The 14,775-nt window shown below is 50.9% G+C and overlaps 7 protein-coding genes across 7 annotated transcripts; 5 read left to right on the top strand and 2 right to left on the bottom strand.

Moving 5' to 3' along the window:
- Positions 1-115: 115 nt before the first annotated feature.
- On the top strand, positions 116-1,504 carry CI109_106448 (uncharacterized protein; the record flags this gene model as incomplete). The annotated part of the gene is made up of 7 exons (XM_065967839.1): positions 116-332; positions 407-474; positions 532-637; positions 698-896; positions 965-990; positions 1,045-1,104; positions 1,344-1,504. The coding sequence occupies 7 exons, from the start codon at positions 116-118 to the stop codon at positions 1,502-1,504; spliced, it is 837 nt and encodes a 278-aa protein (XP_065823911.1).
- A 90-nt stretch (positions 1,505-1,594) lies between these two features.
- CI109_106449 (uncharacterized protein) lies at positions 1,595-2,428 on the bottom strand (the record flags this gene model as incomplete). Its single annotated transcript, XM_032003804.2, has 3 exons — positions 1,595-1,767; positions 1,844-1,962; positions 2,064-2,428. The coding sequence occupies 3 exons, from the start codon at positions 2,426-2,428 to the stop codon at positions 1,595-1,597; spliced, it is 657 nt and encodes a 218-aa protein (XP_031861802.2).
- A 235-nt stretch (positions 2,429-2,663) lies between these two features.
- Positions 2,664-5,418, top strand: CI109_106450 (uncharacterized protein; the record flags this gene model as incomplete). The annotated part of the gene is made up of 10 exons (XM_032003805.1): positions 2,664-2,795; positions 2,869-2,965; positions 3,028-3,287; positions 3,342-3,645; positions 3,698-4,232; positions 4,294-4,457; positions 4,508-4,656; positions 4,716-4,892; positions 4,969-4,993; positions 5,057-5,418. The coding sequence occupies 10 exons, from the start codon at positions 2,664-2,666 to the stop codon at positions 5,416-5,418; spliced, it is 2,205 nt and encodes a 734-aa protein (XP_031861803.1).
- A 242-nt stretch (positions 5,419-5,660) lies between these two features.
- Positions 5,661-10,479, bottom strand: CI109_106451 (uncharacterized protein; the record flags this gene model as incomplete). The annotated part of the gene is made up of 12 exons (XM_065967840.1): positions 5,661-6,854; positions 6,910-7,028; positions 7,085-7,139; positions 7,192-8,483; positions 8,535-8,699; positions 8,746-8,926; positions 9,204-9,253; positions 9,300-9,497; positions 9,563-9,934; positions 10,000-10,108; positions 10,185-10,329; positions 10,412-10,479. 12 exons carry the CDS (start codon positions 10,477-10,479, stop codon positions 5,661-5,663), a joined length of 3,948 nt encoding a protein of 1,315 aa, XP_065823912.1.
- Positions 10,480-10,780: 301 nt separating this feature from the next.
- On the top strand, positions 10,781-11,563 carry CI109_106452 (uncharacterized protein; the record flags this gene model as incomplete). The annotated part of the gene is made up of 2 exons (XM_032003807.1): positions 10,781-11,240; positions 11,298-11,563. The coding sequence occupies 2 exons, from the start codon at positions 10,781-10,783 to the stop codon at positions 11,561-11,563; spliced, it is 726 nt and encodes a 241-aa protein (XP_031861805.1).
- A 362-nt stretch (positions 11,564-11,925) lies between these two features.
- CI109_106453 (uncharacterized protein) lies at positions 11,926-12,684 on the top strand (the record flags this gene model as incomplete). Its single annotated transcript, XM_032003808.1, has 2 exons — positions 11,926-12,394; positions 12,455-12,684. The coding sequence occupies 2 exons, from the start codon at positions 11,926-11,928 to the stop codon at positions 12,682-12,684; spliced, it is 699 nt and encodes a 232-aa protein (XP_031861806.1).
- A 162-nt stretch (positions 12,685-12,846) lies between these two features.
- Positions 12,847-14,619, top strand: CI109_106454 (uncharacterized protein; the record flags this gene model as incomplete). The annotated part of the gene is made up of 1 exon (XM_032003809.2): positions 12,847-14,619. One exon carries the CDS (start codon positions 12,847-12,849, stop codon positions 14,617-14,619), a length of 1,773 nt encoding a protein of 590 aa, XP_031861807.2.
- Between the last annotated feature and the right edge of the window lie 156 nt (positions 14,620-14,775).

The raw sequence follows: 14,775 nt of genomic DNA on the forward strand, positions 1-14,775 counted from the left end.
CGTCATTTAGGATCATTCACCCGAACCACACATAACGGTAGTCAATCACTTTAACAGAACGATAATAGTCATTCTATTCCCGTCGGTTCAGCGACAAAACACCTTCATACCCAGGATGATCGAATCGTCTCCCACGCTGACGTGGATCAACGTCCTTATCGGCCTCGTCTTCATCATCTTCGATTCTGTCCTCTCTCTCATCCTCGGTCTTGGGATAGGCAGTTCCTTGCTTGTCGCAGCAGCACGATGTGTTATCCAGCTCTCGGTGATGGGTTTGATATTGGACAAGGTGTTCGCGAGTGATAATATCTGGGGTGTTATCGGTATTGCAGGTGGGTACAACACAATCACTCTTAGCCTTATCGTCAATGGACTGATTCGTTTCTAATGCTCTGTCGTTGTGCAGTGTTGCTTAATGTCCTCGGTGCCACCGAAGCCACTTACAATAAGAGCAAGAAGCGATTCAACAATATGGTGAGGCTATACCAACGCCGATTGAGCTGGAGTGGTGGCTGACCATCCCCGTGATAGTTCCCCTTCGTCCTCGCGGCCATGTTGAGCGGGACTGTACCTATATCTATACTGGGAACTCGATATGCCATGTCCCAAAATCCATTCTGGCGACCTGATCAATATGGTGAGCTACCCCAACCATTCGATCTAGAGATAATAGTTGTAAATCCTAATGCCCTCGTAGTTCCTATCATTGGCATGATCTTGGGTAATGCTATCTCGGCCATCGGTGTCGGGGTAAATACCGTTCACAAAGAGTTTTCAGAGAACAAAGATAAAGTCGAGACGTATCTTGCTATGGGAGCAAGCAGGTTTGAAGCCTGTAAACCTATCGGAGTAGAGGCTTTGAAGTTGGCTCTCTTACCCACTGTGAACCAGATGAGGTGGGTGGTGGTTTACTCTGTATATATATGAGAAGGGGTGGACTGAAGCTGATCGACGACTTTTTCAGTGTCATTGGGTTGATCTCCATTCCTGGTGAGCACTGGAAGACGTGTTGTACTCGGTCATTGGTAACGTAGACAACCATAGGTATGATGACCGGTGCCATTGTTGGTGGAAAGTCTGTCGAGCAAGCTGCTAGGCTACAGAGTAGGTCATCTCCTCTCCCCAGGTAGTCCGAAACATCACTAACCCCATCTTTCCACATAAACAGTGATCATCATGTTCAGTAAGCTTCACCCCTCCACGACGAAAACTAGGGATGGATCACAAATATGCTGACGTACTGTCCCCATAAGTGATTTCTGCCTCATCTGCACTTTGTACCTCGCTTGCACTCGTATTCGCCCTCACAACGCTTGTGGACTCATCTTGTCGACTAAGACCAGATCGTCTCGATTCACGCAAACCCGCTTTTTATAGATACAGAGATGCAGCAGGCGAGAAGGTCTTAAAGCTCGTAATGAGGATGAAATGCTGGGGTGGGAGAGAGAAGGGGAGCGAAGAAGAAGGAAGGGGTCTGTTAGATGGTCAAGTTCGAGATTCGTAGTTACGTATGACCCAGAGGAATAGATCATAGATGAACAAGGTCGAAGTAATAAGTCCCAAAATGCATCGATGCTCTAACGCTACCAGACCGTTACTTATCACGCCTTCGCCGGCGAGGGGGATATAAAACTCTTCCGACCACGTCTATTGGTAGATCGCATGCTTCGGGTATCGCCTCCGGACCGGCATATTTCCAGTAGTACGGTTCAGGAGGAGTATCAGAGGTATTCTCGTCGGGATGAGAGGGGATATTGGCGTATGGGTCTGTCACCAGTATCAGAAGATGATCAGCAAGCAACACACTAAGGAGAAGAGGAGGAATACGCAAAGCGATACTCACCAGTCATACAGTCCGGAGAATCGAAAGAGGGTGTTCTGTAAATCACCAATGCGGCGTAGGACCAATATGTGAGAAGCACCACCATCATAAGCCAGCACGGCACGATGAGCGACCATTGTCTGATTATGACAGCATGGTATCAGCATCGTCGTTCGTCGGTCATCCTCCTCGCCGTTTCTTGCAGGCTTCAAGGGTGTCGAAGAAGAAGGATCCAACTCACCGATCGGGTAACCACCCAACCCAATCCTTTGGACCCAACGCCCAGAATAGATACAATCCAAATAGGAGATACGTTCCCAGTATCGCAATACTAGCATAAACGTCTGTCGAGTTCGGCAGAATCTCCCTAGGCTGAAGTGTGGTGGATGTAGGCGATGCTGAGGGGGGAGGTAGAGGGGGCCATGGTGAGATGGGGTCGAGGGGCGAGAGAGGGTCGAGGACGGGTGAGAGGCGGGGAGGGGTGGTGACTTGCGACCTTATAGGAGGGGAACTCCTCACATGATGAGAGGGAGTGGTCATGGATGATTCGTCATGAAGATTGAGCAGTCGCAAGCTGGGGGAAGCACAGCTTGTAATGTTCCACATTGGAATTATATTTATCTGGCTGCTGCTTGAACGATCTTCACTCGCACGCCTCCGTCGGAAGGTTGTTTGTGCGCAAGGGTTGCCACGTGGTTACCAAAGTGGAGGGAGGTCCAGTTGGTTGACCATAGCTCGTACTTCCTTTCCCACTTTCCTCGTTTACAGTACATCGCATTGCTATCTTCCTCGTCAACATACCTGGTATTACACACCCCCAAAGAATTGTGCAGAGGCCAAGATGGAAGAGAGCACAGAGCACAAATCGCCTCAATCCGAGGAGGACAAGCCAAAGTTGACATTTGTCAAAGATGCTTATTACCGGTACACCGATATCATGTTCAACTGGATCAAGGTGTTGGAACCAATGCATGTGAGTACCGAGCCCTCGATCGTAGCTGGCTCTCAACTCGTACCTCTACGTTGCTGATTCGTTGACATAACAGGCTCAAGCTATCACGACGCTGTTCAGCGGTCCAGCACTCCTTCATCCTGATCATCCATTGCGAGTCAAGGGAGAAAAAGGTCTGACACTCTTCATCGGTGAGTGTGGCTCTGTCTCTCCCTTCCTCGTGAGTCAGATGTCTGACATTGATTATATCTAGGCTACGATAGAATCAACAAGCCTCGACTCCTCTTCTCCCTCAAGCAGGTCCAGTACATGCAATACTACATTCACGAAATGCGTCTCACCACACCTTCCTGGATCGAATACCACAATGCCCGAGCGGCGTTCTTAGCAGAGGAAGGCGAAGGCGGGGAAGCAAAGGCTATCTCACCGGAGATGCCATCTCGTGAGGAGGGGCAAGATGATTGGGTTCCTATACCTGAGACGGTTTGCATGTGGTCCGACTTTGTGGAAATCGTGAGTGACACCTGCGCAAGGTACACCAGATGCTGATTGTTTTATTTTGCACAGGAACCAATCACTATGCCCACTGCGCCTATCATGATGAAGATCTACAAACAAATCCAAAAAGATGCTAAAGTTGCCGAACGTCACGAGAGGAACGGAGTCGCGCCTCCCAAATGGGATTCCAAGAGGTTCGACGCTATCATCGATAACCTTACCCCAGGTCCAGGGTTGAGGAGAGGTCCAATGAAGGTCCACGAAGGGAGTAGGAGGAGCAAGGATAGAGATGAAATGCCGGAAGGTGTGGGCTGGGGAGGTTTCCCTTTGGCAAAGGACGAGGTGGAGGCTGCAAAGATGGACGAGGTTCCGAGTGAGTGCGAGGGCAACAGGTGACCCACGAATAAGCACTGATCTGCTGCTAGATCCCCACATTCTACCAACTGACGCAGCAGTGTCCCAGCAAGCAGATGGTATTCCTCCGACGGACGTTGAAGGTGGAATGGAAATCAAGATCGGTGATGACGGCAAGGAAGAGAAGGATGACTTCATGGCTGTGTCGAGAGACGCGGCCGCTGCAAAGTTCGCCTCGAAGACTGACCATTCGGAGACCGCCGATGCACCAGGTGGGAGTCCGACCGAATCGCCTTCTTCCGAGGACTACGGCATGCGATACCACTACCACTGTCAACAAGCACTCATCTGTGCTGCCGAAGGCGGATATGTTAATGCCCATTCCGGCGGAGTCTCGAAAGACGACAATGAAGAAACGGAATCTGCTCTTCCTAAGGAAGTAGGCAGAAGCCTGTTCATCGCTCTTAGTGTGACGAGATGGGAGAAAGACCCGAAAGTTATCCTTGAAGTCGGGTGGTCGGCTGTGTACTGGCAAGAACGACTCGAGTCGGGGATGCAAGAAGGGCAAAGCAAGTTTGAGGAAATGCGTGATTGTGGTCATTACAAGTGAGTTAAGTGATATACCTTCGTGCAGAACTTTGCTGACAATGCTTGGGCCATTGTGCAGAATTCAAGATCATCTGTTGACCAAGAAGAATGGAGAGAAGAAGCCTGATTTCAGAGACATGTATCTGTTCGGCGATTCACTCCCCATCGCACTCGATAAGCTCAAAACGACAGTCCGTCAGAAGTTCAAGGATCTGTCACATAAAGCAGGACGGGGCCCAATCTGTGAGCTAAAAAGCAGCAACGCGTACAAATTAGCTGACATGGATTGCCAGATATCATCACCCATGTGCCGGAAGGTGAAGAGGTCGAGTTCAAGGATGTTGGACTCGCCGCCTCGAGCTACGATGTGGAGCTTCAGCCAGATAGCTGGCAGATGCCTCCTTATCAGTGTGCAAGGGGTTGCGAATCGGTCTTCGTGATTGTGAGCTAGCGTGCTTACTTTGAACAGGCTCTAGCTGACGAACAAAACTCATATTGCAGAATACGGCTGCGCTATTCGGCGCAGTCGAAGGTGTCGCATCTAAGAAAGAGGGAGATAAGATGGAACAAGAAGTGGGAAGGACGTCCAAATCACTACAGCACACTGCTATGGTGATGTTCGGACAAGACGCAACGAGGTCGCCTGAGAAGTGCGGTAATGCGGGTAACGATGCGTTTGTGAGTGCCGTCTGCAGCGGAAAAGGAAGCGGTATCACACGCTGAGTTGACTCTCGACGTCATCGTGGTTCTTCAGTATACGCTCGAAGTATTCCTAGCTAGTGAGTGTCACTACGCTTGGCTGCATGCGATATCGTGTTGATGTTTATTGAATCGTATCGCAGTTATGACCGGACCGCCACTACCCACCCTTCGAGAAGATTATCGCGAAAGTCTCCTTCATCCTGCCAGGCCGAACAATGTCCTACTTCCAGATCAAGCGCAAGGTGTAGACAAAGCGGAAAGTGAAGAAGGAGCCAGCTTCGTACACACAGTATCTCTCACCCCGCCCAGCGATAGCGATGAAGGCTACACTTCGACACAAAGTATGGCGCAAACGCAGCAGTCAAGCGATGATATTATCAGAGAAGTTGGAGTGGGTGGTGATCTTTCTTACGATGATGACGACGACGACGACGATGGTGATGATATCAAAGGAGTTTATTATGAGGATGAAGATGGAAACTTGGTCGAAATGGGCGATTGACCGGCCGGAAATCGCCGTTGAGTGATGGTAAGACCGAATAGATCTGTTGGAGACGAGGAGTGGATTGTACGATCATATACTGTATATACCCTGCACGACCATAGCCAAAAACCAATCATACTGTATATATACTCTCAAGTTGTACCATATATCATAAAGACATACCATACATATTATGCCATGCAGCGTTCCTATCCCATCTGCCTACCACACCTCTTATGAAAAGTCCCGAGTGCACAACCTCACGCTCCACCATTCTCGAACCTCCTCAACATATCCATCGCACTGGGCTTCTCTCCCGTCCCCGCTCCTGCTCCTGCTCCTCCTGTTCCAGGGGTGATAGTTGCCGCTCCACTGGACGGTCTCCTCCTTCCTATCGAAAATCCACGGATCAATTTCCCTGCAGTACCAGTACCGAGAGTTGCGAAACTCCCCGCGCTATCATTTGGGGTGGCCGACGTGGTGCTGGCGATCTCATGCCCTTCTGTAGTCGATCGGGGTAGCATCCCACTTCCTTCGGGTCCAATACCTGTCGATGCGAGGGGTGACGATTTCGTCCCGCCTGACGTCGAGGCACCTTCTCCCCCATCTGGTGATTGCGAGAAAGACATTATCGAGCTGGTCTTTCTCAATATCCTCTTCGGCAATTGACCACCGTCCTCCTCACCAGTACCACCTCCGCCAGAAGACGTAGTAACAGCCATAGCCGGTGCCGGGGCCGCTTTACTACCAGGCAAACCCAAACCCTTGGGGTATGACGAAGCGGACGATGCGACTGACGATGGACGGACTAGAGAAGAGGCAAAGGCGTGTCCTGGGGTCAAGGATGGTTCGCGAGAAGGTGGAGAAGCAGCAATTGAGGTCTTGCTTGACATCCGAGTATGGGAGATGACTCGGGGCGGGATAGGTTGCGCAGGTGCTGGAGTGGGAGACAACGGGGCACCTGACGCAGCAGGTGAGCTGGGTGGGGGAATTGTCGACTCCTGAGATGTCGACGTCTCCTCGTCGTCGGGTTCAGTCTGTTGAACCTTGTCGAATATCGCAATCGCAGGACGGGGCGTTTCAGGCGGTCCTGCAAATTCTTCGGGATCTGGCGAGTCCGACGTGGACGTGCTTTGTTCTTGACGACCATTCTCAGTCATACTGCTCATAGGTGGGAAGTATCCGCTTTGCGATCTGGGACGTCCCTGACCTGGGGCTTGTACTCGTGGGGGCGAAGCGATACCGACACTGTCGACACCAGGAGTCTGTTCCAGTCCCACTGAGCGGGATGTCGAGGCCATCATTTGTGACACGGTCATGTCTCTCTCCGCTGAGTGTCCTGCATAGCTCGATGTTGAGCGGCGGGGTGATCGGATCGATGTAGGGTTGTACTCTTCGACGTGATGAGTGTAGTATCGTAAGCCATCGGCCAGTCCGAATGGGTTCGATATGTTCTGTAAAAGATCGAAGTCAGACCATGTTGTGGCTCTTACGAATCCGTACACTTACATCACCACCGCTGGCTATAGCTTCCTCTGTTTTCACGATCCTGGCAATGATCCACTCTCGTGTCTTGATTTGCTCTTGCATCGCATCCGTGACCTTGAGGAAGTTATGGGGCGCCGAGACTAAAACAACTCATTGTGAGCTTGATGAACATCCACGTGATTTTCAAACGACTCACTATTGAACGCAGCCCAGGACCGAGCAGCGGCGTTACGGGTAGGTAGAAACAATGCCTAAAGGTATTGGTCAGCTGAGTTCCGCTATGTATTCTGGGTATCATCTCACTAGATCGCCTTTGGTGAAGTTTGCGAACGAAATCTTGTTCCTCGCTAGATCCCTGAATTGCCTACAGCTCTTCGACCACTTCTTGACCAGCCCAATCGTCCTTGTCACAGCCTCAGCAAATCCTACCAGATCGAACCCTTGTGCCGTTGCCAGGCTTCGTACCAGCACACTCTCCCTCATCTCGTCTTTGCTGGACATCGAGAGTGCCGCTGAAGCTGCGTTCTGGGTTTGCGGTGGTGATCGTGAGCGATTGTTCTGCATTGAACCGGATATAGTCGTGGACATGTTGATTGCGTTGAGTAGTCTCTGGCACGTTTCGAGATACTTCGATGAAAGCGCTACAGCGTCTCGAGCAACGTCACTTTGATGAATCTCCTTCTGACTCATGGCCATGGCCGTATCCTTCGCCATCGCCAGCTCGTCCGACAATACTGTCTCTTTCCTTTGTGCCTCCCGTAACTGTGCTTTGGTGAACGACAGCTCCGCTTTCAACCCGTCTGCCTGTCTGATTGCCGTGTTCCGTGCTGCTGCTAGCTTCTCATTCATCTCCACCTTGAAATCGTCAAGCTGTTTCGTCAACGTCAGATTTTGATGCTCGAGGACAGCCCTGTCTCCATCCGCTTCGGCGATATGATCTCGCATCATCCGCTCTGCTTCTGCGGACTGATTTCTCAATGCCGTGTCACGATCCCATTGGGCTTTGACGAGTTGCTTTGAAGTCGCCTCGAGCTCGGCACGAACTCCGGCAAGTTGCGATTCCAGATTGTGTGTCGAAAGTTGCGCTTCGCCTAAACTCTGGAGGGACCGAGTTCGCTCCTCTTGAAGTTCCTGCAATTGGGCGATAAGAGTCTGTTCGGCACTCTTCAGACCGTCTACGTCGAGTAGAGCCTCTTGCAATCTCACACCGAGATCGATTGCTCGATCTTTCTCCTGGGCTATCTCCGCCTGCAATGTCGTTATCAACTCCGTCTGATCCTCTACATTCCTGGTCCTATCATCCTGCTCTCGAGCTCGTTCCTCGAGTTCCGCTGACAATGCTTGTCTCGCTAACATTTCCTCGCTCAGATCAGTTCGCAGTCTGACTAGCTCATCCTGAAGTTCCGCTTGTCGAGTTTGAAGGGTAGCAGCACGTTGCTGGTGCTGATCTTCCAGATCTCGCAGTTGAGCTTGATGTGTCTGGTGAATCTCAGCTACGCGCTTTTCTTGCTCCTCGCGCTCTTTATTCGCAAGCCTGAGTTGCGAAGAGAGTTGAAGAAGCGTTCTCGAATTGCTGCTGGAGCGGTTTGATTCTCCTGAGTGAAGGACTTGATAGGTCAGCTCACGCGTCGTTATTACAGACATACCTGATCGCTCAATCATCCTGTCCAGCTCGTCGCTCGCAAAATCCACTCGACCAATCAAGGTCTCGATGCTGGCTTGCAAGCCTTCCAGATGATCTTCGTCTCCCTCTTCCATAGCTGCAAGCACTTCCTCGTCGTTCTTCAATCCCTCCACCCACTGTACAAGCTCTACCAAGGCATCAGCAGGATCTAAAATACACGGATAAACACTCACTTTCCACTTCATCCGGCGTGCTGTTGACCGCTCCTAGCGTCTCCGCTCCAGTAACCACACTGAAGTCCACTCTCGGTTTCGCGCCTTCACTCAAGATCACTTCAAACGGTAGCTGAGAGATGAGTTCCACTTGGACCTGTTCTCTCCTCTTAGCCTCAGTAGACGTGAAGCGTGACAAAGTCTGTGCGAGTCGTGTCGTCCACTCAATCAACAGCCGTCCATACTCCTTCCGTCTGACAACTTCGGCGACCGCGGTGGCATATGCGAAGGGGAGATGATGAAGTCGGTCGAGATGAGGAAATGCTACTTTAGCTTTGAGATCTGTATCAAGTTGGCGCATAGGTCGGACCAGCTCGGTGATGCGTGACTCGAATCTCGCAACTTGGCCAAGATGGATGTGGATATCAAGGGTGAACTCGTTCTACCTGTCAGCTCATACAAAGATAACAATGACTCACCTTGACACCAGTCAGAGCTAGCAGATCATCCCGCATTGCTTGATCGAGCTCTGCTAGATCTGAGGAATTAGCTTCATATACCACAAGTGATCTCACCTTGATGTAAGCCTTCCGCACCGCTACCCAGTAGCTGAGTGAGTTGATTCAGAGCTATCTCCAATCTTGCCAGCCCTTCTTGAAACTCCCGGCCAATTTCTGCTGACTTTTCCTCGAAAGCGCGATTCTCTGTTTCCGCTTGTATCGCAAGCTCGTCAAGCTGGTTTGCAAGGAAGTTGTAGCGTTCCACGTGGTCCTCTGATGCAGGAACACCGACGTGTCAGATTGAGAGATCTAAACCCGAACATACACTCTGAACCCACCGTGAGCAGTGCGACAGCTGTCTCTGACCTGTTCCATCTTCCGACGATTTACATAATCACCCAAGGTCTTGGTCTTCTCGTCCGATTCTGCTTCTTTGCCCTTTCTCTTGATCAAGGCAGGATTGACTACCATCTTCGGTAATAGCGCCATATCGACTTTGGCACCTCTGATCAACTCTTCCTCGGTCTTAAGCTGTGGTTCTGCCCTACTTGCGAATTCCTGGTATGTCTGTATGAGGGGTTGTAGATGATGTGACAAGTTCGCGTAGGCTATTTGAAGCGCTCTTGATTGGGCTTCGTAAAGTGATTGAAGGTGTGAGAGATGGTCATGAGCGACAAGGAAAGGATGCTGAACGTGTGCTAATGATGATACTGTGGTTGTCATGTCAGTGCAAGCTTATCATTTGGTTTGGGACGGAGTCAACAGAGCAACGAACAATCTAATGGCGGCGGAAGTTGGACATCTTCCTGTAGTTGCACCGCCCATTGCTCCGCATCCTGCCAGAAAGTATCTCGATTGAACAGATATATCTTGCTCCGCGGTGCCTACAGATGTACTAATCAGCCTGTACTTACGAACCTGTCTCGGAGCACGCGATCGTCAAGAGCGGACAAGACGTACCATCGGAAACGAGCTTGGTCCAGCTTGGTTCCACGCTTCTTCCAACACATCCTGCTTCAGCTCCCTCTCGTCGTCCATGAACAGCAGCACATTGGCGACGGGTATATTTGTCACCGCGGAGATATCTTCGTAGAGCGCATCAAGACTGTAAAGAACGGACCCGACAGGTCAGTCATCGGTGGCAACAATCGCGCACATGCCCGAAAGATCAGCCTAGTGATACTCACGCCTCGTATTCTTCTAGATGGCGTTCCAGCTGGAACAGCCCACCATCTGATGCGTAGTAGACGTCCATATCGGACGAACAGAAAGATGTTTGTAATGTTGGTGTGAAAGTATGAATGGAAGTTGATATTGAGATGGACAATACGCTTATGCATATGCGTTGCCCGGCTTCGACACTCTGAGTGGACGCGGGGCACCAGAAATGACATTCTTGGGATGTCAGGCTCACTTTCCCATTTGTTTACGAGGTAGACCACTTCACGCAGCGTTATTCTTGTTACTGCATGTAAAGCAACCCTCCGTGGACCAGGACTAACGGTAGTTCAGTATCCCTCATAACGATAAGCATATACGACGGATCGGTAATCACGATGGACGAATCAATGGAAGAAGGCGATTCACTTTTCTCCCTACCTGGGCCAACCAACGCTCGAGCGCTGTACCACACACCGGTCCAACAACCGTCCCAACAGCCTATAGGACTAGGCTTACACCCCCACTTGGTCCCTCAACATCTACCTGAGCTGGATGAATCTGCAGATTATCCTAATCAGTGGGGAGGTGCATCATCTCCTGTTGGAGAAGGCGATGCGTCCGCATCATACGAGTATGAAGGTGCTAGTGGGATACCTGTTGAAGAAGGAGAGGAGGAAGAGGGCGAGGGAGAGGAAAGTTACGCTCAAAGTGAGAGCTCTTCAGCGGACTATGACGCAGATGCCGATCCCGAGGCTTTTGCACGAAGGTTAGATGAGTTGGCTGGGGTACTGGAGGTAGGAGAAGAGGAAGCGAGGGCATTAAGGTGGGGCCCAGCCATGGGCAGAGAACGCGATGGTGAGTCCAGCGTATAAAGGTAGAAAGGGTACAAGCAAGTAGTCTGACATAGAACAGCTCCCGACCTCCCGTTATCGCAATTCAAAGCTTTGATCAATCACCATCTGAAGAGTACGGAATGGAAGTACGCCACCCCTTCCACGCTATTCGCTCCTGTACCTGGTCGATCGACAGCTGGACTTTCGCTCGGCGGCGGTCTGTCCTTTGAGACAGGAGATGCATGTCTCATACGGGTATTAGGCAGAGGCTGGGTGGACAGGGATGAAGCGTTAGAAGCAGAGCTAAGTGGAGAATTCGAAGGCGGCTTGTTGGCTAGACAGTGAGGTTTGCGTTTCCTGGTGACCGTGAGTAGTAACCTTGAAACAAGGATGTAGCGGTCTAAGCTCATGCTCTAGGTCTGACATCCAGGTCTGACAATCTCAGACCGTGCACTGTGCACTATAACACCCGTCTGATCCCACGTTCCTTCCCAACTCCTTACGCCTAGACTCTCACCTCTGAAAAATCACGCATCTTCACAATCCCGGTCAGATTTGTGATCGAAGCCACCAAACTTCTCAGCCACAAACTGTGTCTCACTCCAACATTCCTCGCCGCTTCAACCATTACGACCTCGATAATCGAGCTTCAAGATACCGTATAGCTGGAAAGGATCCAACGAAGATAGGTAGAATCTGTTGAAATCATGTCTTCATTGCAACAATCAAGAGCCAACTCAGTGGAAGGGGAAAAGCGTCCCAACGACATCAATAACGACAATAACGACCTTAACGACCGTAACGACCGTAACGACATCAATAACGAAAACATTGACGACAGTAAAACAAATACAGATATCGACACCGACGTCGATACCCACTCTCGCAGATCCTCCGACGCACCAAGCCTTGACTCGCGATCAGGATCAATAAGCTCGGAAGGATCTTCCGACTTGTGCACACCTACCTCGTCTCGAGCATCGTCGTTAGATCTCCCAGCCACCATCTTCCCCACTTGTCACGATCAGAGGTCTAAGAAAGAGAGCGTCCAAGTTCCCAGTGACTGTCATCGTCAATCGAAGACCCTTTCGGTTGCGAACGTCATCTGTACTCCGCCCAACGCCAGGCTTGCTCAACGCGGTTACATTCCCCTAAGTGAACCATCCGCATCACTGTGTCAGTCCTTCAAACATCCACATGACGGAAAGTATATGTCTAATGTATCCCATATCGCAGTACGACCAACCACTTTCTGGCGTCACCATCCGCTTTCGCCTCACGCACTTCCTCATCATTCCCCCTCTTCACGTCTGATTCGCCGATCTATCCTGATTGCGAGTCCCACAATCTCCGTACAACAACCTAATCCTGACGCTGAAACTACCCGTATCGCGATCGGACTTGCAGGTATAGATCTCGATATCGATCCGAGGCGATTCCGCAAGCTCAGTATCGTTCCGACCTAGGAAGTCATGAGAAGTAAAGATGTTTTGTTGGGCATGGCGTTTGGGATGATGGTTGGCGTAAGGGCAGTAGCGGTGCCGAGAGCAGGACAAGGTACGCCACTTTTGGTTGGTCCACCAGGTGTGTCACCCACGACGACATCCGACGACGATACAGCATCAGCGATGGATGTGACATCTACTTTGACTTCTTCCACAACCACATCAACTCAGCCATCATCCACAATTGCTTCAAAATCGACCGACACTACTTCCGTCAGTTCTTCCGATATCTCTGCCAGTCCTTCCGATTCCAATACATCTAGCACTTCTGTTGCCGCCTCTACTGCTACGTCTTCGCCATCCTCTACGCCAACCAATTCTGCCACCGCCGATCCATCCCGTCAACCTTCCTCAATCCGATACCTCGTCCCTGTGTTCCTTATCATCCTTATCACGCTTGGCGGATGGATTTTCCAAAAGTATCGGAAGCGAAAAGCTTTACGGGAGGAACAGGAAAGTAGATCCCAAAGGGCTCAACGAAACGAAGGCGGATGGAAAGAGCTTAAACATGATGACGACTACGATGATCCATGGGACGTGGGCGATGATGATCCACTACATTCATGGAGGGAGAAAGATCTTCATCCTTCACTGTCGAGAGACGTGCCTGTCATCAGTGTGGCGGGCAAAGGGTGGGGCTGGAGAGATAGTTTCAGAGATTGGAAGTCTGCAAGAGGGAAGGAGAATGGTAATGGCGCAGAAAGGTTGATTGGGTTCGAGGAAATGGGAGAAAGGACCACGATGAAGCTTGTCACGAGAAACCTGGAGACGTATCAGACGTTACCGAATCCTTCTGGACCATTTGCTGATGACGACGAAGTTGATCAAGATGGAGAGAGGGGCTCAATCCGAGCGTTGAGGGATAAGATCGCCTCGTTATCTTATGCTTCGCCATCATCCTCTCCACATAAGGGCAAATTGGAACGTAATCGATCACCGAACAAGCGAATGTCCCAACGCGAGGCAGATGACGTCCCGCTAGATCCACCTGCTTGGATCCGACCACGAGCTGTCTCACCAACCTCGCAGATCCTCTCACCTCCTTTACACCCGCATCTGTTCTTCCACCCTACGACCTCTGTCCAAAGCATACATGGTTTGATGGGACATACACAAGGCCAGGGAGGACATCAACATATAATGACGGAAATCACGGAGGATCAAAGCGGGAGCGAATATGGGAGTGATGACGGTACAGCGACTATCATTTCCAAAGACAGTCGACTCGCTCCGGTTGTCGTCAACACGCAAGCCACTGCACAAAGTCTGGCGAGCAAATTCCCGAGAATACCAAGTACAGCTTCAGGACTGGCTGGTGCGGACAGTTATTCCGTAGTCGCCAACGCGAAGATCGCACCCGTACCTAGATCGAAATTGAACGGCAACAGTATCGGGAAAGGCGCTGGTCAAAAGGAAACCCCGAGCTTGCAACGCAACTCAACAACGACGCCCACTTCGACGTCAAAGCTCAACCCGTCGGCTGCTGCGCGGGGATCACCATCAGAGGCTAAAACATCTGCACCCCTCGCTCTTCGACGATCTACAGCCATTCAGAATCTCTCCAAAACACGTCCTTCACCTCGCTCGCCAGGTCTTCTCAGTCCCACATCTGCCAACGCCAACCCCTCAGGGGCCAGTAGTGGAAGTCCCAGGAAGACACGTGTGCAACGAAAAGAGCAGAAAGCGCGAGATAAGGTGGAAGATATACTCAAAGCAAGTTGGTCAGATAGAGCATTGACTTCGCCCCCTCTCGGCGGTGGCGAAGCAGGTCCGAGCTTGGCTCAGCAACTTGGAGGCACAGGGTCGGGAGTGGTGCCGGGGATGATGAGTCCGGGTTTGGAAAAGACGGGAGGGATTGAACAGAGGTTGGCGATGTTACGGAGGGTTGAGATATAGTTGACCACGTAGCGGACTGATATTTGCACGATATATTCTCTGCGATCTAATTTGTTCAACTACCGTACAAGATGGCTCATGATCCATGCAACCTCTTGAGTGGAACTACTCCAGAATGTGCTTGGTCGATTGTGTGATTTACATTCGATGGATCGT

The sequence above is a fragment of the Kwoniella shandongensis genome, chromosome 12, assembly GCF_008629635.2.
Source record: "Kwoniella shandongensis chromosome 12, complete sequence".
Taxonomy (NCBI): Eukaryota; Fungi; Basidiomycota; class Tremellomycetes; order Tremellales; family Cryptococcaceae; genus Kwoniella; species Kwoniella shandongensis.